General features: G+C 36.8%; 1 protein-coding gene across 7 annotated transcripts in view; it reads right to left on the reverse strand.

The window, feature by feature from the left end:
* Positions 1-22,282, reverse strand: part of ZMYM2 (zinc finger MYM-type containing 2) — a 92,198-nt gene that overhangs the window by 41,282 nt on the left and 28,634 nt on the right. For 6 of the 7 annotated variants that reach the window (XM_083854709.1, XM_083854707.1, XM_083854708.1 and 3 more), the window contains 4 exons: positions 21,624-21,789; positions 20,602-20,814; positions 6,790-6,940; positions 5,915-6,030 (listed from right to left, as the gene is read on the reverse strand). In XM_083854709.1, coding sequence (XP_083710835.1) covers positions 5,915-6,030; positions 6,790-6,940; positions 20,602-20,814; positions 21,624-21,789 — 646 coding nt within the window. The remainder of the gene's footprint in view (positions 1-5,914; positions 6,031-6,789; positions 6,941-20,601; positions 20,815-21,623; positions 21,790-22,282) is intronic. The other variant, XM_083854711.1, reaches the window with a different exon arrangement.

The following is a 22,282-nucleotide window of genomic DNA, read 5'->3' on the forward strand; positions in this document are numbered from 1 at the left end:
AACATGTATTTTCAGATAGATATACTTCACAGCTTGTATTATTTTGGTGACAGAGAGATAAGACCAACAAACAAGTATTTCCAAAGCTCAACCTCACCAAGGCAGATTATCAACATCTTATGTAAGCATACGACATAAAAATACAACTACCAAAGTAAAAAGCTTTTAGCAAGAAACCTCACATCTACTCAGATTAAGAAAAAACTAGCTAACAGTCCTAAGTACCCTCAATCCCATGGCAGGAAGATACAATTATCCACATAGTCAGCCCCTAAACAATCCGGTAGTTGAAAATTGAGAAAAATACTAAAGACTGCACGTGTAGGTATGAGAACTTAATTCTGTAACTGAGTAATTTCTTTAATGCATTTCTGTGGCAATCATTAGGTAAGAGAACTCAATTATACAATACCTGTATCTTTCAGTATGTCTTACACGTACCAACAGAACACAGAATATGGTTTTGTATATTCCCTAATTAAGCAAGAACTACTGGTGTGTTACAGTTGTGATGTTCAAGACAAAAATCTGAAGTACTAATCATAGACACTTGAAGAATCCAGGACAAACTTCTTAAATCTGTCTTCTCAACAAACTTTCCCATACAATTTACAACAAAACTAATATATTTAAAGACAAATTCTCTTCAGACAGATTTGTTACTACCTCTCCACTGTGTAACAGTGAAAATCCAGAACATTTCTGTTACAAGACACTTTTCTTCAGACTCTCATGTTAGTAAGGGTTCGCCTACACTAAAAAATAAATAAAAAATTATGCTGAGACTTATTGGTGATATAAACCCTGATCTGTGTGGGCTGGTACTGTTGAGTGCTAGCTGGCAGCGCAAACAGTATCATTTTATGCAGCTGCATTAATTCTGTATCAAGAGTTTGCAGACATTAAGTTGTCTGCAATGCATATTTCTCAATCGCAGGCAGGACATGAGAACCAAATGCCAGGCAGCAGAAAGATGACACCTGTACCTCAATGGCTCACTGGCCTATAACAACTTATATATAACTTCTACAACAACTTTTATCTGATGCCTACACACAATATTATCATATTTCTCCCATGATATCCAGCAGATGTCCCTGTGGCTGAGCAACATTTGCTTCACTTTGGCTGCTCAAAATAGGTGAAGATTTGCACAAACATGAGAACCATAAATGCATTTTTAAGTGCAAGGTCCAACCTGAACACTTCTGCATTTGCAGGTGTCTTCATAGAGCAAACACCATGCTTGACACATGCTGCTCTGGGGCTTATGGAAGCCCCGGAAGCTCTCACTGAAAATGAAAAGTAATCAAGAATATCGAGCACCTCCAGCTCAGGAATTACAGAGGTGTAAAGAACTAGCAGATGTGACAACTTGTACAGAAACACTGAAGACAGAGGGAGGAATGAAGATGAAATACACTGAGTGATCATCAAATGAAAAGCAACTCTTATCTTTCACATATGTAGCTACCTTCAAATATGGGATCCAAACACCCTATTGTGAAGACTGTAAGTTAAAAGTAAAACGTGAATTTTTGTTGTTTTCTGAAGTATGCCACAGTTACCTTCTTTTATTTCTTTCCATTACTGTTTACTGGGGTAGAAATTCAGACTCACAAAATCTAGAGGGCTGGTAATAAAAAATAACAAAAAGCTAGAGAAGTGAGAAGAGCAGTTTGAGACTATTTAAAATTAGAATTTGTTTTAAAGGAAATTTACCCACAACTATAGATTAAACAAATCTAAGCTATTAAGCATTATTGCTTCAAAAAAAAAAACCTCAAAAGTTATGTTTTTTTATCATGAGCTCTTCTGGTTAATTAAATATTTTTCCAGAAAAATCTGTAAAAAACTGAATTCATATTACTGAATGTTTCAAACCAAGCAGAAGATGGTTTTTAAATGAAGTTAATCAGAACATTATTTTGTATGCCCCTTTAAAGTTTCAATTATCCTGCCTACAATTAATAACTGCTTCTGCATAATAATTTGAGCCAAGATGACATGCTTGTAGTGTTTTCCCCATCTTGCTTTGCTTCTAACTTAAAAGGTACTTAAAGTACCTTTAGGAATTATTTGGGACCATAATTATACACAAAGAATAATAAAAGAAAAAAAAAATCATACATTCATTAAAATCTTTCACCAGTCACGCTGAACACGAAGTTTTATCTATGCTATGTTGTATCAAAGACATCTTTGAAGTCATTTACCTATGTTTGTTCCTCTGAGAGTCTGCCTTGAATAACAAGAGCATGGGAAGTGTAAGCAAAGCAAAAAAACCTATGTCAAGCCCTTTTCAGGCTTCAATGCAACCAGCTCAAACTGCTGTAAGTTGCCAGCTTAATAATGAACACTAGGCAGGCCGAGCCCATGATCTTCTGAAAAGACCACCACAGCAGCACAGCTTCTGGCCTGCCCCTGCCATGGCAGCATATGTGACAGAGGGTTACCCTTGCTCACAGCAACATGAAATCAAATTGTGGAAACATTTCTGTACATAAGTGTACATGTGGAAGAGCTAGTAGGCAGTCAGACTAAGGTCAGTTGTTTTTTCCAGCTGAGAAAAAAAACCACCACCTTTGGAAGAATCAAGCTGTCCTTAATGCACATGAGAGAAGCACTTATGAGGAACCTTCTACATGTTCTCATTCACTAGGACTGTTCCACAAGCAAAATCAAGGGCACTAAATCAAACAGGGAAAGAAACAAACATTTCCCTTGCACTCATGCACACACAGACCCTCCAGTCTGGGCATGGAAGCTTCAAGTATTTTTATTATTATCAAATTTAGAAGAGTATTTTTCTGCATACACACATGTGTGTACAAGAAAGAGATGTAATGTATATAGCCAAGAACACTTCAAGGCACCATCACAATGGCGAAAGAGAACAGCATTAGTGAATAATCAGAGAGAGAGTCCTGCTAAAAACCACTGTACTTTTAATTCTTACCCATACTGGTCCAACAATTCTCCAGATACATCCATAAATTGGAAGCAAAACCCAAACCAATTAAAGCTTTAGCACAAATTTTTGCACGGATTTGTGTTTTGCCACATAGCTTGTACTGTCGGACACTTACACAGCTGCTAAATTTAGGAAGAAACTTGTATTACAGCCTCCACGCTCACAATAAATAATCAGTAGTTTATTTTTCTCTTAACAGCAAGATCTTCAACTGATCCAGTAAAAGTACCAGTACCAACAGTGATTTAAAACAGTACACCTTGGGAACAGTTCCATCTTCAACTCTGCAGTAACATCCTCCAAGACGGAGTGTGGAAGACGAGATCCAGTCCCATCATTTTACCACCAACTACTAAACAAAAACCACATAAAGCAGGCTGTTCTCTCTCTATCACTCTCTTTCTTACAAGATCAAATGCTCTTAAAGACTGGCTGCTCAAAGGAGAATGTAGATATGGACATAAACTATATAACATGCAGCTCAGCTAAATCTTTCCAATATTTCAACATATTAAAAAACAACTAGCTAGAAACAAAAGGTTATTTGGAAGACACAATTATAATCAATCCTGAAGTTCTGTAAAACAAACTTATCCAGTTGTAAACCAAAGAGACTAAAATACTTGCAGAAAGGAGGAAACACAGCCCTGAAATAGCAATTATTCTGTTCCAAGAAGGATAACCCATGAAGAAAAATGTCTAGTAAGAACCAGCACAGTAGGAAAAAGGGATGAATATGAAGTCAGAAAATTAAAGCAAGAGTTATCTCCATTAGTAAACACTGAAAAATATGGAGCACCATAGTAAATGGACCATTTTTTCAATTTAGGTTCAATACATTACGTGTCACTTAGGTACAAAAGAAGTCTCAAGGGATCACCTACAGCCAGTGCTCACATTGTGGTATACCATCCTTTCCACGTAAATACTAAATGAACAGAACAAAGAAGCTGTTCTCATATATTCAAATCCAGCCTTATGGTGAACACATTTTATTTTTCTACACAGTGACTATACAAAAGCTATCAAAAGTTAAAATCCAACAGTGCTGGTTGAGCAAACTACTTGTAAGCAACCCTTACAAGGTGTAACCTACCCACTCTTGGTCTTTACTGATAACTCACAGACTGCAAGGCTGCTTCAACTAAACTCCACTGCAACACTGAGAAGAGATCTACGTGCAGCACTGAGACTGCCACAGAAGCATGAGCACAAGGACTCAGTAAGACCACAACCCCACAACCAGCATCAAATGATCTGGCAGTTCTATTCAATACTGTTGCTCAATGTTGACTTATGTGCAAATCCAAGAAGGCTGAAGTTGAATTCATCATTCCCTGGCTGTATTTGTTCCAAGAGTTCTTGGGGATGCAATTAATTGTAAAATCACATACAATAAAATAGATATTAAATGAGTTTGCAAGAAGTACTACAGGTCTGTCATTACATACTAACCATACACAGGTATTCTGTTAATCAGTTCCACTGACAGACACCTGCCTATTTGGTTATGATGATGTCCTGGGTTGTAGTGTAGAATGTACACAAAGTATTTATTCTATCACCATCTTCATGAACTGTTAAACCAAGTGGGGCAGTGCTCTAGTGTTTCCAGGCCCCCTTCCTTTGGGCTGTGTTCTGTTAATGGCCCATCAACACCTTGCCCATGAGTCACAGGTAACTCCCTCCAGGAGTTATCTCTGTTTAATGGGCCATCAAGGACCCACTTCACACTCATCATCCCATTGTGAGATGCTCTGCCCAGGGGGAGGAGCCAAGCATTCTCACCTGGATATAAGCTGGGATTTGGGACAGTACAAGCAGCCCTTACCTACTGGATTCCCAGAGGACCAGAGCTACCAGACCTTTCTACAGGATCACTGCTTCAGGAAGAGCACCTCATCTGGACTGTTTCCACCATCCTGCTCAGGTTGTATTCTGACTCTGTCAGTGGTCCTTTGTGTTACTGCATTTATTTTATTTTTACCTTTTTACCTTTCTTCTTATTAAATTGTATTTCTGACTGGGAGCCTCTCACTCGTTTGGCTTTTCAAGCCACAACAGATGGAAAAATGGAACATGGCTGCATGACAGAGGTCCTACCCAGGGTATATTAAAGAAGCAATTAAAAGATCAATTTGCTGTCCAGTCCATAGAAAACAGAAATATTCAATGACAAACGGGAAAACCTGGTGTGGGTGTAACTCTTCGACAGACATGAGGAAGCAATTATCAATTATCCAGTGTGAATCTGGGAAAAATGTTTTTACATACAAAAATTGAAACATTCTTTAAAAATATCCTTTGATCACCAAGAGATTAATGGCTATAACACATTTCATTTAAGCTTGAACCTTAATTCATACTGAAAATATGATACGTTCAACAAGCAGAGCAGCCTCATCCAGAGTGCATGTCATTAGCCTTGCAACCCCCCAGTTTCTGGCCACAATTTAAACAGCTAGTTTTGTCCATAAATGAAATGGCTGAGGCTCTAACCTTACATTTCAGAACTAATCACTCTTCTCCATGGCAGACCTTTGTTAGTTCTACATTCAACATGAGAATTTAGTTACTGTGTTTAGTACAAAAGAGGCTAAACTTGTTGATCTTCAATGCAAAACAGCAAGGCTCACATCCATGAAGAGGCTAAGGTGGTAAAAATAAGATGAGCAGTGATACAGCTTTGTGTTTTCTAACAATATAAAGCAGAAATTGGTTGTTATTATCCAATTTCGTAAGTTTAAGACAGCAGCTAGTGTTATCATTATGAAACAGCACTTTGATCAAAGAAGTTATGAGCCAGGTGCACCTACTACGTAAACTGTAACTCTCAAGTATGTATATATATGCAAGCAAGTTAGTTAAATATTCAAATACTTAACATAAACACAGGCACACAAAAATTTAGGGAGGAAAAGATTTAAGACAACAGCTAACCTGAAATTTAGCTACACAACTGGAACTGCAAAAGTTGTACAGTTTTCCATCAGGCATTGTGGCTTGATATTGAGGTAAAGAGTTTCGCTTACAAAAGTGGCAAATAATTTCCATACCTAAAAGAAAAACGTAGTTTACAAACAAAATAAACAGAAAAAATAGGGGGGAAAAAAGGAGTGTTATAGGTGAGCCCTTTTTAGTTTTTCAGTGTAGAAAACTAAGATTAGTCTGTTTTCCAGTCAGCTTCTACAAGTCACACAAAACAAAAGAAATTACAGAAGTCTGGACAAATACTTTCACTAAACATCAGTACTAAATATGAAAACACCTTCTTCCATAAAATTCACTGGCGCATTTTCAACTTTGAGTTGAGATCTGCTTTGCATACTGAAGAACGCACGTTTTGAGTTATTTACCCAATCAAAAACTTTACCTAGAGATTATCTATATGCATTGTAACTACCTCCCTTCTTATCCATCTCCTGTTTTACTGGAAAAAAAAAAATCCAGGGTGGGATTCATATGAGAATTCAGAGAATATTAATTCATATGCAAAAAACCTGCACTATCATCTTGTGACACATCGGAGCACATTATGCTTCAGCATTTTTTCACAGAAAGCCTTAAGACAGTTGAAAATTCTTTCCAATATCTCAAAAAAAAGAGGCCAGTGAGGAAAATTAATCCTCATGGGTCCATTTACTGGTGTTCAACAGAAGATGTTTTTTGGGATTTTTTTTTAAGGAAGTTAAAAACGGTGAAGTAACATCCGCATAGACTAATTGTAAAACAAATGCACCCACCCCCCCAGTGTTCAAACTTCTAAAAAAGTCTACTCTTAGTAGTGATGAAAAGCCATGATCCTTTTCACTTACTTTGTGATTTTGCATATTTTGATTTGTGTGTGTTCATGCATACAGTTGAGCAGTATGGCTCCATATATCCATTAGGTCCTATGCACTGAGTCATGTCAAAAAACCTGCACTGAGCTCTGCAGCCAGTACAAGATGTTAATTGGCCACATTTCTAAAACATAAAACAAAGCAAAACAATCAGTTAGTTAAAACTATGCTTGGCTTTTGACTTAAATTATGGTCTTAAAAAGAAAAAAACAAAACAAAAAAACAGGTTTTGTTTCTGTCACCTGCTCCCTCATCAGATCCTTCCTATATTAATTCTCCTGATCATTCTCTCAAGAGCATTCAGCATTATGGTTGGGTCTTCTGCTCCTAGGGAAAAGCCAGCTAAAACTAACCTTCTGTGTAAAGGCACTCACATACATACACATCCCCTTCAAAAAACTCAAACCAACCAAACCATCTCAGTCCCATTCCAAACCCTACCTTCTGCAAACTGAACTGTGGTAAGAGTATGCAACAAGTAGTGCTGAGTTGAAGAGTTTGAAAGAACTCTACTCCTCTCTCCTTGATGGGACAATAGTTTGTAAGGAAAGGAACAGGAATCTCACATGGCTAATACGATTCACAGAATGGGTAAGCTTAGAAAAGACCTTTGGCTCAACCTTTCTGTTCAAGCAGGGTCTTCCTAGAGCACATTGCACAGCATTGCATCCCAGATGGTTCATGAATATCTCCAGTGAGGGAGACTCCATGACTTCTCTGGGCAATCTGTTCCATTGTGCAGTCACCTGCACAGCAAAGAAGTTACAAATATGAAGAATAAATAAACTTTTGGGAGAAGAAAACTGTATCTCCAATCCTCCAGGCTGGAGGAACACAATCCAGAGTTTCTAGACTCGATTTTGACATCTCTCAACACAGCAGTCAGTCCATCAACAGTTTTCCACAGAATGGAACAAATGTTCTATAAAAAACACAGAAAAAGCTGCACAGAGCAGAACTACCAATGACACAGTCAACATCTAAAATCAGTAATTCTGATGTGCTACATATATTACATATACCAATGTCAGGCAAGTATCTCACGCACGATAAAACAAGTTTCAGAAAAAAATATGTAGACACCTTCTCTGCCCATAGAAATAGTATCATGGTCTTGATGGTGACAGACAAAAATTCCTCGCCAAAAATGACGGGCCTCCTACTAGACAGACTCTCGCCTTATTATGTATTAGAAAATCATCACTTAGGCACTTAAGATCTCTTCCCTTCTAAAGAAATTATTCTGGCACTCTCTTCCTCTTTCCCTGTTCTCAAGGATGGAAAGGGGAAGGAAAGGCAAAGCACGTTTCGTAAGTGCTTCACTTCATTCAGAGTGAGAGAAGCTTCAGAGGATATCTTCGCTCTTCCTATTTTTCAGTACTCAAATTTGAAAACTAGTTATATCCAGTCTTACATACAGCTAGGGATCACATTCATGGGTTTATAATGTCATCTTTCCTACACTAAGAGCATCCACATAAAAAACATACAAATCCACATGCCTGTGACACAAATTGGATGTAGCACTTTGCAGAGACCAGCAAAATTTCCACACAACTTCACAATTTCCACATGCTGTTTTGATGAAACCTTTGCTGGGGATTTTCTCTAAAAAGCAGTACCAAGTACCTGTCAAGATATCAAGCTCCTACCTAGAGAGGGTATAAAACAGGACTCTAGGGTACTTCCTTCCTGTTTTAGCTTTTTTTCCATTTACCTTTAAACATGCTACTCATTATCTTATCAACATCATCTTCCTAATCAGCCACAATATTGACAAAATTCACACTTAGTACCAAGACCAAAATGTAGCAGTTATGTTGTTCTGTGAGTTGCAGCTATTCTGCTGAATCATTCATCTCATCTGACAGGCTAAGAAATAAAAGCAGGCCATCCAGAAAACTCTGAGTTGGACTACTAATAATACAGGAGGCTACAATTTTAAAAGGGCTTGATTTTTTGGAATGTGTTAAATGGACAACCACCATAAAAACTGGTTTCCACAAATAACCTTTGTGGCTCCAGAATAAACCAAAATGTAAATCTAGAAGCACTGATGCAAATATACTGACAAACAACTTTACTAAGAGCATTCAGCAATATAATCAGCAAACAATGCACAGGCAAATTAAACTTTCACAACTTCCATATGCAAAAGAGAAATTCAACAGAGGTTACAGTGACTTCGAGAAACAGCAAGACAAAAGTGTAAGTTTTAATAAATGTAATAAATACAAGTTTTATAGTAAACAGATTGGGGCATAATTGGAAAAAAAATTGTGTCAGCAAACTACACGTTTCAACAAAAATTCCTTGAAAGCAGAAATAGGTTTTGCTAATCAGCATCTCAAATACCTCATCATTTAGGCGATATCAAGAAAGGATCATGCACACTAAGGACAGTGCAACAGCATGTCAATCACTTCTGAATTTCATGTCTTCAAAACTGTTTACTGACTTCACCCCATCTCTTTCAGATTTAAAAACAATAAAGCTTTTTATTCCTATCTAATAATAATCTAGCAAACCTAGATCTAATTTATCAAGACTACAAAGGATAAGAATTTCCAAAAAACATGCCAATTATGCAGCAGATTCGGTGGGTAGGAGCAAAACTGCAATAACAAAGCTCTCATTTTATTCTCGTAGTAACAACTAAAAAGAATATTTGAGCATTTCTGCAATATTAGAAATTCAAACATCTTGTTACACAAGTGAAGATGACAGGGCATGGTGGAAAAAAAGAAAATTAGAAGGCCCAAATGTTCCTTAAATGTATTGCTCCTAAAATGTTGTAATCATCATCTCCCTCACATTAAACATTTTTCTTGCATTTTTATTACTCTTTCCAGCACTCCCTCAACTTCCAAGTTCAAATAATAAAGCCATTTTAAAAAAATTCCAAAGAGTACCACAGTATTGTTAAAAAAAGACTAAGGCATACCTCAAAGTATTTAGTAAGTATTACACATCTCAGACATTTATTTTAGAGTCTAACTCAACAACTTCCTCCACTGACAACATCAACAGAGAGCCTCACTAAATCTCTAGTTTTTGAATACCCATAATGCAAACCGAGAGTGTTTTTCTGTTCGTAAGTATGAAACTTCCAGATGAGACTATCAAGTTTCTCAGCTAACTTGTATTTCTACTCTAAACTTCTTCCCAACATAATCTCTTTCATCTCTAAGAATCTGCAATATTAACTTCACTCTGCAGAAAAAGTAACATTTGAGAATCCTTTCTCTCGAAGTACCCTCCTCGTTGCCATAAAGAAAGAGAAGATTCACTAAAATAAAGGAGAGCTACTGTAAAACAGAGGGTCAAAGAGCATTCTTCTGAGGTAAAGATTTTTGGCCTGGAAACAAGATAGCTTAGGAGAATAATGATAGAACCAAAAATGGTATTATGTAGGGCACTATGGATCAACTGCTCAGTGTATTTTCTAATATAAACAACTATAACAAATCACATTAATATCAACAGAAATTTGAAAATAAACAGGAGACAGCTCTTCATGCAACAAATGCCAGGGAAGCAGAACCTCTTACCAAAGAGAGTCATGGATGGAAACACTGTACGCATTCACAAGGAGACTGGACAAGCACTAATTAAAGATTTGCCAATAACAGCATACAGGAACATTGCATCAAGTTCAAGGGGTGGCCTGACCTCTAGAGAGTCAGAAGTTAAGTGAATGCTTAGAGGAAAATATCCTGAGCTCTTTCTGAGGTCTTACTCTCTTCCACGTATACCCACTCACATCAGTGCAGGAGCTTCAATCCCTGATGTGAACCATGATGACAGCTTTCTCAGGTTCTTACTACAGTACATATTTAATTTAATATTTTAACCATCCTCAAGGTAAAGTGGGTGTTTAGAAAAGAAATTAAGCAAAACATTAAAGCTGTGCCAATGCTGTTGATATTTCATGGCAGGACACAAAAGATCTTTTCTGGTAGAGGAAAACCAGAACAAAATACCAAAATCTTCACTAGCGACTAAGTAAAAAGGGAACACAAAATGCAAAAATTTTCGAGTCTTTATTTTAAAAATCATTGCTTCCTTCTTTGTTTCAGAATAACAAAATCACAGAATCATATGGACTAGAGGAGACCACCTGAAGTCAAGTGCAGCCTCCTGCTCAAAGCAGGTCCAGAGGTGTTTGCTAAGGATCTTGTCCAGTCAAATCTGAGCATCCCCAAGGACAAGCACTCCAAAACCTCTCAGGAGGATTTCACCATCCTTATAGGAGAGAAAAAAACCCAAACAAAACATACAAAAAAAAAAAAAAAAAAAAAAAAAAAAAAAAAAAAAAAAAAAAAAAAAAAAAAATTTAAAAAAAAAAAAAAATCAATCTACCAACCAACCAAAACACAACAACAAAAAACAAGACCAAACCACCTTTTTCTTTATGTAAATAAGTTTCCTCTTGTTTTCAAGTTGTGTCTCTTGCCTTTTTTCCTCCCACTGCCCAACTGGTTTTAGAATTCACGTTTGTCTTCTTCAGTCTCCTCCCATTAGCTAACTCATCCCTCTTTATGCTTCTCAGAGTTGAACAAAGTAACCTCTCCTGAGCCTGTCCTACTGTATCAGGTACTCCAGGCATCTAAGCAAAGTGGTAGCTCTCCACTGAACTTCCGTCAGTATGACAATGCCTTTCATTCTGTCAAATCCAAAACTGGCCATTGTACTCCAGGTGCACTCTCAGGAACAGAAGGATGGGGGCACCATGGGGGCACAAAATCACCTCCCCTGTCCTGCTGGCTGTACTCTTGCTAATATAGCAACAGGTTGCCCACATGAGCTAGGGAGTTTGCATCCTTGGAGATACTCAAAACCTCAAATGGATGTGGTCCTGGAGGACCTGCTTCAGGTGACACTGTTTGAGCTGGGAGTGCACAAGATGACCTCCAGAGGTCAGACATTTTATGAGACAACCCAGGACCCAGCTGGCCATCTTTGCTTCAAGGGCACACACCTAACCCCAGTTCAGCTTCTCCACCAGGACACCCAAGCCTTTTTCTCTAAAGCTGCTTTCTTGGCAATTATCTTCCATTTCAGACCTAGTATTAGCTTCATCTTGTGCTTCCCCATGGTATTTCAACAGTAGAAAAATATGCCTCTTGACAAAACCTGCACAGTCAAACTAGCTGCAGCTTCAAGTTTCCTTCAAAGATGAAATTAACACAAAACCAATCTGCAAGAGAAAATATCAAGCATTTTCCTCCCATGTGCCAACTCACATTTACAGCATCCTATAAAAACATGTGCATTTGAATACTGTAATTTCAAGTAAAACTGAAGTTAAAACACAATCAAATTAGTAAAGAAACTGTATCAATTACCAAGTGTGGGAACTGACAGTGGTCAGAACATGGATTCTTCGGCTCCAGGCAAGAAGCTTGAAGCCTGTGGGAAAGTCAAATACAGAACTCTCTCAGTTTGGCCTGGGAAATCATAAGGAGGAACCCAAAACAACTTTGTAGATATCCTCCTCCTGACGACCTGGTATTTTTCCAACTTGTTTACTGGTAGAGATGTTTACAAAAAGGTGGTGCCCTAAAGGACCAATCCTATTCATTGTACTGAAACTGTATTAAAAGGATCTGTCTTTCAATAAACTTTGCTACAAGCCCTCAGAAGAACTGGAGTTCTACGTGTTGTTACATGAGCCATCCTGAATCCTAACGATAACCAAATATAAATAAACTAAGCTAATCCAGAAATAAAATTCCAAGAGAATAAAGGCCTAGCGCCCTCTGAGGAGAAGCTTGATGCACAGCAGTCTCACTAAAACTCCCCTTCACTACTCCATCTAGAATCTGCATTGAGATGACCTAATTTTGGCTAGATTCTATTGCATATCTGACCTCTTCCAAAGAACAATGTCTGTAGTGGATGAAAAAGCCTGAATACTCTTCTCACTTTGTTTAATTCTAAACTCACTCATTCTTTCATGACCCTTTGTATATCCTTGGAGACTTAATTCTAGAAGGTCTAATTTATTTCATGATAGGTATCTCATGACAGGTAACAGACATTAAACCATGTGATATGAAAATTCTTCCAAGTCACTAGTTCTAAACATATTTCAAATATTTCTCCTGCTCACTAGGATAGTGTTCAACTCAAATGGGCAACTACAAAAGCAGCTACCAAAATGTAAGACTAAACAGACGAATGTGACATATTCCAGAACTGAAGGAATTGTTTCAACAAAAATACTAATTCCTGGAAATAAAATTCACTTAGAGGGTTTTTGAGGAATTTTTATTCTTGCCACTATAAGCAACTATGACTTTAGAAGGAATCTTGACCTTCCTTTACATCTTACTGAAAGGATCACGTAAGCTGAAGTCTACAGCTCCTGTTGGATGTACCCTACAAAGAATAAAGATCAAACTCCAAAATTAATTATCAGAGCAATACCACAACTTCATGGCATATTAGAAGCCTCATTTCTGTTCACAACTGAAACTAATGAAAGCCTCTGTTCTTCAACCTCCTGACTGCATTAGTACTTCAATAAAGCTATTACTGCCTTGAATCTAGACATCTGTGCTAGACACTTTTATTCTTAACTGAAGAGAAAGGATTATCATCTGCTTCATAGGCCTTGACAAGCCTAAGAGAGCATAATGAAGGACATGCCAGCAGTGTAAGAGAGCATTCTTGCTACAGCTTCTCCCATGCAAGGGCCAGTCAACAGAAAATATCAGAACAGCAGCTGATTGCTACAATGCTATGTAGCAGCCCTAAGATTTGCCTCCAGTTAAAGGAAATGCTTTGTAGTTACAACTCCATGGTAAAACAGATGTTAATACCTCTCAATCCAGGCAACCTCCCTGGTAACTTCACGGAATTAAGAGGTTTGGACTAGAATTAAGAAAAACACCAGGAAATTCCAGGACAGAAACATAGCACGCCTATATTCAAACAGAAGAGAAGAAGAAAACATTTTCTCTAAGCAGAAAAGCAGATCCACTTGCTACATGGAATTCTATGATAACAGAGATCCCTCAGAAAGGTGATCAACAAAATAGCAGCTAAACTACTTCAGATCCATTTAAATGAATGGTCTGATGGATCCAGAGGCAACACACATGTCTAAAAAAAGAATCAGCAGAATCTGTAACAGCAAACAAAGAAAAACGTGTATAATTTATTTTCTCCTAAAATATTGCATCCAAATCATCTCTCCCCCAATAATAACAACTGTAAACTCTTCCTCTAAAGCATTTGCCCAAGTCTCAAGAGCAAAAGATGAAGCAATTACTTCTCTGGGCCTTGAACACCCAGTGATGTATGTCTACATTCCACCAGCTGAACTCTGCAAACAACTAGATCAATAACTTGTCCAGTACTTTTCCTTGGCATCTCCAACTGCCAGTATTCTGTCTTTTTGCTGGTTTTGTTCCCGCTCTCAAGACATTTATCTTCCTGTCTCTGAGAAAAGCAGAGCTGAAAACATCTGCCTCAAAAAGCAAGTTACTTCTAAATTAACTGAATGTTTCATCTGTTTCTGTTCTGCCTTTTCTCTCTTCCCCTCAATCCCAACCAAGTAATTACTCCAGGTACACCAGTGTATGAATGTGGTTATATGCATCATAATTATGACACCTAGTCATGCCACCTCCTTCCTTCCTCTTTCCAAGAAGCTCCTGTGCTCCCACACAAACCAAACCTCACATTTGACTGCCTTATGTAGTTTTCTTCAGAATTACAAAGTCATTTTAACATTTCTGATGGACCCACCTAATTTCATCTTCTAAAATATCTACATAATAGTATTCCGAATAGTTATGATAAACTATATTCAGATGTCTAAAGAATCTGGTAACAGTTTTTATTGAAGAGTTGCGAATTCTACAGTTGGAAGACAGACATTTGAAGAAGAAATGGCAAAATAAATGGTTCCAGAAAGCAGGAGTAAATAAACAATAATAGAAAAGGTAGAACAGGATAGTTTCTAGGACTCAATTTGCATCAGAGATGCAAGAAACTTGGGGTCGTAAATACCAAGAGGCCTCAAAAAACCTCCCCATATCACTAAGCAGGAAGAAAGAGGAAATTATTATTCCTTGGTTAATAAAGATTTCTGTCTTTTAACCATGTTAGATGGGATGAAAAACATCTAGCTATCTGCATTTGTATAAGTGTGCATAGTATGAGACAACAGTATTACCAGAGATTACTTAATACCAAACTGAGTATTACCTGAACTAAACAGAAGTGGTTTACTATATGAGGAAGAAATTCCACTATTAAACCACAGTTTGATCTGGCTGAAACCACAGAACTTCTCTTTAAAAGTGACCAGAATTAAAAAAAAAAAAAATCAAATCAATACTTTTCACATTTTAATGTAAGTGGGCTGTTCAACTCTAGCAATTACTGACTTTGTCAAGAGTACTTACTCCTGAAACTTGGAAATGAGTTTATAAAACAGTAACAACAGCAGGAAGTGGTAGATTTTGTAGTTCATTGTAATATCAAGATAAAAAGGAAGACTGGAAGGACACCCTGTCTTACTAGCAAAGAAGCACAGAAAAAAAACCCCAGACACTGCATGGCAAAAGACACAAGACAAAGCTGAAAGCCCTACACACTTCCACTGAAGTGCCAAGTGACAGGACATTCTATCACAGCATTTGGTGATATTTAAACCAGTAGATAACAACACACTTTACAAGGCTAAGTACAAACTCTATGCAAGCAATTAATTGCTACCTGCAGAAATGATATGCATATTGTGTACAGTGAAGGCTCTTAAACCCCTGCACAGGATAAAATAGACAAATGAGTTTAGAGTGTTTCACAAAAGCAGTTCCTGGGCAAAGAGCAGAAACTGAAGAAGGAAGCACAACTGCCTAGGGTGCTGTTTTCTATTGCTTGTAAGTGAACAGCTTAGGGACATGGCATAGCACTGTTAGTCTTGAAGCACGTTGAGTAGTAAGTCTTCATCTAATCAAGATGTAACCACATGCACTTTTAGTCAGTATTGAAAATTTTTCCATTAGATGGAAAGACACTGCAAGCATCCTCTCCAACTAGAAAAACTCCCATTTGGCTTGCATTCATTCAGTATCACTTCCATCCAGAGGTATCAAAAAGGCTATGAAGAAATAACTAGAGCTCCTTTCTCATCCCTTCACCCCCTCATCTCCTTTATGGCAGCAGATGAAGACCATTACTTCAAGAAGTCCCCAAAGGAAACAAATCCCAGGTCACATTCTAAGAAAGATTTTAGTTACAGAAGCAAAGTAAAAAAAGTAAAGGAACATTTTTAATGAGGAAGGCATTAAATACTTCCTTGGTAGAATCAAGAGCACCACAGACTGATCAGGCAAGGAAGCAAAATATTTTTAAAAGCAGACGCAGATGCTGCTTTAGCTTAGTTGAAAAAGCTCAAAATTAAAAGGTATAGTCGGTTACACAAGTTAAGTCATAAAGTCACAGGATATTCCACTTGCTTCTTATAACAAGGTTGTCAAGCCTGTACCAAAATCCAGCAAACCAAGACACAAACATGGGAAGTATTTTGAAAAGGAAGTTAACTAATTTTGTGGAGACAGAAAACATGCAATAGTAGCAGAAACAAAAATACTGAAACAACCTAGGTATGTGCTGCATGTGGTTAACATCTTTATGGCAGGCACATTTGAGGTTACTTCCAATTTACTGCACAAATAATTTTCAAATGAATCACTAAACTAATTTTTTTTAATGCTTACATTTTCTTTTTAACTATACAAAATACCTGCTCAAAGAAATAAGGAATTTCAGTATTTGTACAATAACAGACAATTTTAGTCAGCTCCCGTTCAGATATAATTTCATTCTCTTCTAGTGTGGTTTGTTTGGGTTTTTTCCATTTTGTTTAGGGTCATTCTTTAAGTTTATCTTGACCCTCTACATGTGAAGAGTTTGAACCTCAGTGCAACAGCTGGAGTGCATAATCTAGCAATAATAGTCATCTTCAGATTTTAAAAAATTTAAACACTTCAATTAGTTTTTTCTCACAATTTATCTAAATTGTCACAGCTGCTTTATTTTTTTGAGAAGTTATTTTATCATTGTTTTATCTTTTTTTTTTAAAAAGCTTGACTTGCACAGCTGTCTTGACAAATGGCTGTTGTGTCATAGAGAAATTAACTTGCTCTTGCATATAAATACAGTGAACATCAGTTATGTTACGCCTATTTATTATTTCAGAAATAATTATTTATATTTTGTACCATTTTAATACTAAAAGACACCTAATCTTGGCAATCACTTTTAGGAATGAAAAAACAACAATGACCTCTCAGAAAATCAAGACACATGATGCAATATTAAAAATTATGTATGCCTCATTTTTAAAGCAGGTTCTAAAACTGATACATAAGAAGCTAAGTGCATCCCATCACCTTGAAAGGTGACTTTTGACATTTTGAGAAAAAAAACTACTCTTCATCCCAGGAGCAACAATGTTTCTTACTCCCAGGAACAGTCTAAAGCAGATGAAAGGCACACTTTTCAGCAGATGGATTACTTGCAGTAATCCAATTACCTGTCATTCTGAGTGCCACTGTAATTTTTATTACCCACAAGTTTAATTTTTTCATTCCAAGAAAATAAGAAAAAGAAGTCCATAATGAGTTATGGAAAAATTGTGTTTAAATCAGTGTAATATTTATTTTTAGAAACTGTGATTAGGTATATAGATAGGTACAAGTAATAAGGAGTTTTCATTTATTACTACTACAAATGTATAGCTGTATGACATTACAATATAAACTGCTTAATACAAAGCTCATACCAATAAGACCTATTTATTTTACAACTGTTTGTAAGAAAACATTTGCTAAAACTCTTTAGGTGACACACAATCATTAGTTGTACAACACAATGCTGGAATCAAATGACATTAACTTTTCTGTATTATTTCTTTCATTATGTTTATTTCAGTATACAATAATGACTCTACCCAAAAATCTCTCCTTCCGCAGTTCTCCTTTAAAGCAAGATCTAGTAATTTTCAAGGAAACACTGTTACAACTGAACAGAACAATCCATAATTTACCAATTGTGCCCCAGTGGGTTGTCAGTGGCTTTTTCCAGTCTAAACTTCTTTTCTAGAATACCAGAACTCCTTGAACATACTCAGCTCAAAAAACTCTAATAAACTTCAAACCTAAATATTGTATCAACAAAATATTCTCAACCATTTGTGCCCTGAGCAACTTTGGACACCTATAGCATACACTAGAAGAACTTCCACTTCTGTAGTTTGACTTTCATACACTCACAGAATGGTCTGGATTGGAAGATGACCTAATTCCAATTCCCTCTGCCACAGTCAGAGACACCTTCCACAAGACCAGGCTGCTCAGGGCCCCATTCAATCTCACCTTGAACACTTTCAAGTACAGGGCATGCACAACTTCCCTGAGCAATCTGTTCCAGTGCCTCACTACCCTGTACAGTAAAGATTTTTTTACCTTAAGATCTAATGTAAACCTACTCTCTTTAAATCTAAACCCATTTCCCCTTGTCCTATCACTAAACAGTAATAGTACTATTGTACTATTATTTGTAAATAGCCTTGTCCCATCATTCCTGTACGCTCCCTTCAGTTACTGGAAGCTCAAAATTAGGTCACTCTGAAGCCTCCTCTCTCCCAGACTGAACAACCCCAACTCCCTCAGTTCTTCCTCAAAGAAGAAGTTTTCCCTCCCTCTGATCATCTCGGTGTCCCTCCTCTGGACCCACTCCAACAAGTCCTCCCTCTGTGCTGGGAGCCCAGAGCTGGATACAGCACTACAGCTGGATCCACCACTTTCCAATTTGGAGGGAAGAACATTGTGGGGAACAATGTCAAAAGTTTTACAAAAGTTCAGATAAACAACATCTACAGTCCTTCCCTTATCCACTGCTGTAGTTACTCCATAACAGAAAGCTACTTGGTTGGTCCCACAGGATTTCCCCTTAAAAGCTTCTCTTAATAATAATACCCCAAACTCCTCACACTCAGTGAATATCTGAAATCTATCAGTTAAGAACTACACTTAATCAGTATTCTTGAACAGATGCACACAAGCACTCAAATTAAGCTTCTCACAGCCTAGTATAGTTGCACAGTACCACATATTTTGATAAAGGAATTAAGAACTTGCTTGTATAAAATCTGCTGTTAGAAGCGAATGAACCAAAACATTGTGTCTCAATTTTAAAGGTTCTCACAGTAATGCACCAACTTGACACTACTTGTGAAGATTCTTTGTACTGCAAACTGCTCCTCCCCTCCAAATCAAACCAGAACATACAACTTGCTACCCATATTCTTCTCAAACACCTATCTAAACATAAAATACAACAATATGTAAGCAAATACAGTATGCTCTGACAAAGTACAAATTTTATCATTCAACCTCAAAATTCCATGTTCACTTCATAATTCCATGTGCAGTGTAAGTTATACTGGTTGTATGGGAATGTCTCATTTCAAAGTTAATCTCCTGTACTTTTGTTTCTTCAAGAGACAGTATTCAACGTTTCTTCAAGTCTTTCCATGGCTTCTGGGCATGCCTATATTTTTAGTAGCTTGAAAACCTATCCTGTCCCTTTTGGTACAGCTGTGGCAAAAAAATAATGCTCATGTTACGTTTCCAGTTAGGCTGTTTACATACGCATGTTTCCAGCTTTGCTCTTCACACACACAACAGCCATCCCCAAAAGCATCAGAGCTCAGCATCCAGTGAGACAATATAAGCACACATGATGTACATTAAAGAACTTTACAACACAGCACTTCAGTGTCTCTTCTCTTGGACCACTGGTTTCTTAAAAAGAGAAGAGATGAAGAATGAGCCCTGAGCAATGTGCAGCACTGGGGCCACTCACATATTCAAGTGCACATCTCAAAACCAGAAACGTAAATTTCTTGCTAGTAAAACAGCACTGTCAGAATACTACCCCTATAAACTCAAAGCAGAACATACCAAGCAAAAGAACACAAATAATAAAGCCCCCAAAATCCCCATATTACATATTTTCCCCTGAAATATTTAATATTTCAGCGCTATCCTATTATACTATAAATACTGCGGTTAATATCTAAACCTTCTAGCCAGCATTAGCAACAGTTCAGAGCTAAGCTGGCTCCGCAAAATGTAAAAGACTTTAGCATCAAGTTTCTTAATTTGAAATGATTTTTAAACATAACTACTATCTAACAGTCTTAAAAATAAACAAAAAACAAACTAATAAAATGAAAGTATAAAATTTAACACATGGAAGGATTAAAGTAATTTTTTGAATCCTGTGCTGTACAATGGAGGTGAGACATCATGCAAGTACACAGCCAAACTGTCACCAATTAGAGCCTTCTCACAGCAATGTCCTGTCTGTATGTTCTGCACACTTTTTAAAGTTTCAACTGCATACAAGTGAGCTTTTATATAAAAAACCCCCATAACTTAAGGACCAGTAATGCCTTAGTGGTGTGCTTGTTATTAATATACTTCAGATACAACCGACAGAAAAAATAGACATTATTAACAATTTAATTATACTTTTGTTAGTAATAAATAGATATTTCTATTACAGCAGCATCAAAAAGAGACAGTAGTAAAAGGTCCACCGCAGATGGTTTTTTCTCACTGGCATTAATTTTGTTTTTCAAAGTCTTTGTTACTTATGTGTTCTTAGGAGAAGTAAACCCATGCTATTAGTAACAGCATAAACTTAGGAACTATTAATGCTTATTTAATTCTGATTTATAGGTAAAGAAGTCGTTACCTGCTTGTATTCACCAAGGCAGTTCTGACAGCAGAATCTTTTCTGCTGACCATCAATAGTAAGGACATTGTTTCCAGCTCCTTTACTGGGCAAATACTCCCCACAATGCTCACAGCAATTCATTATTAAACCATTTGCCATCCTGTATCTATTGAAGCAATGGTCACTGCACAGCTTATGAGTCATATTCTTAAAGCTAACTTCGTGACGAATCTAAAAAATAGAAAAAAAAGTATTTTATCACTAGACAAGCAAAGTTGCCTGGAACTAGTAGACCAACTCCAAGTCTTACATTCAAATAACTATCTCACTATCTCAAAAAGACCATGAAACATACAAGTGGAAAGGGATGTTTCTGTTGTCTCTAAAGTTCTAAGGAAAACACTCTTATACTCATCTACCCTTTAGCCTGGAAGGAAAGACCAGAGGGAAGGATGTGGTAACTGCACACAACAGCAGAATGCCAATTTATGCAATTTGATAAAATGGCCAATTTACAGGTGAAGAACCTGGCATATGAAGATTGGTCAGATAATATGCTGTGTGAAGCAGCAGCCTGAAACAGCTGTAGCCTGAGCTCAGTCATCAAGAAAGCATCAAGAACAAACACATGAGAATAAATAAATTTATGAGAATTTGAAATTACACATATTCTACCAATCTCTAAAACCATCTGCATTACCTTTAAAAACCAAACAGTAAAAAAAATAGGTAATACACTGAATCTTGGCATTTTTTCATCAGCAATTCTTTTATGTGAGAGATCTAGGTTACAATTACAAGATTCTATGCCTCATAGAATGTATTATCAGCAAAAGGCACTTCAAGTTTCTGAAACAAATTTCAACCTATCAACTTTCTCCCTTCAGCTGCTCAGCTGCTCTTTGTGAATATTAGGCCTCCATATTTTAATATCTCAAAATACTGAAGATTTGACATTTTCTTCTTTTCAGTTCTCTTATTTCAGTATATAAGCTATTAATATGTAATTATTGAGAAAGACAAAAAACAGTCAACCAGACCTCAGTTAGTTTACCACAGATTGTACATCTTGATTTATTCAAGGCTCCTTTTGAGGGATTCTGTTTATCTTCATAGAAAGATAAACATGACGTACTGCAAAACTCCTGGAAAGACTCACTTGAATCTACTTGAGCAACAATGGTACCTTTCATTGTTGTTATATCTCTGAAATAAAAAATAATAATAGTTTTTAAAAGCTTATATATAAATAAATATATAAACAAGAACACTTCACATGTTATAAGATTCATTCTTCCTCTCCAGGCTTACATTTCAAAACAGTTTTTTGATTGTAAAGTTGTTAATCACAGGATGAATACTAAGTTTGATAATATTTTTACAACTACTGTAAGTCAGTTTTTACTGGGCAAACCCCTTCTTTTTTCCATTAGCTTTGAGTTATTTTTTCCCATTAAGTTATTCTAGAACTAAGCAGTACTAATGCAGCATTAGATGTCATTATGGCAAACTCAATTTTATAGAAAAAAACTAGCACAGCAAATTTGAACTAGCCATTTTGTAATGGATTTTCCTTTTAGACAAAAGATATATGTAAATTTCATATGAAAAATTCAGATTTTTAATAAAAAGCACTAAATGGGCTCGTTTGTCGGTACCTCCATCATTTCCAGTATTAATGTCAGGACAGGCCGAGAGG

This window comes from Zosterops lateralis (genome assembly GCF_965231275.1).
Source record: "Zosterops lateralis genome assembly, chromosome: 2".
Classification (NCBI taxonomy): Eukaryota; Metazoa; Chordata; class Aves; order Passeriformes; family Zosteropidae; genus Zosterops; species Zosterops lateralis.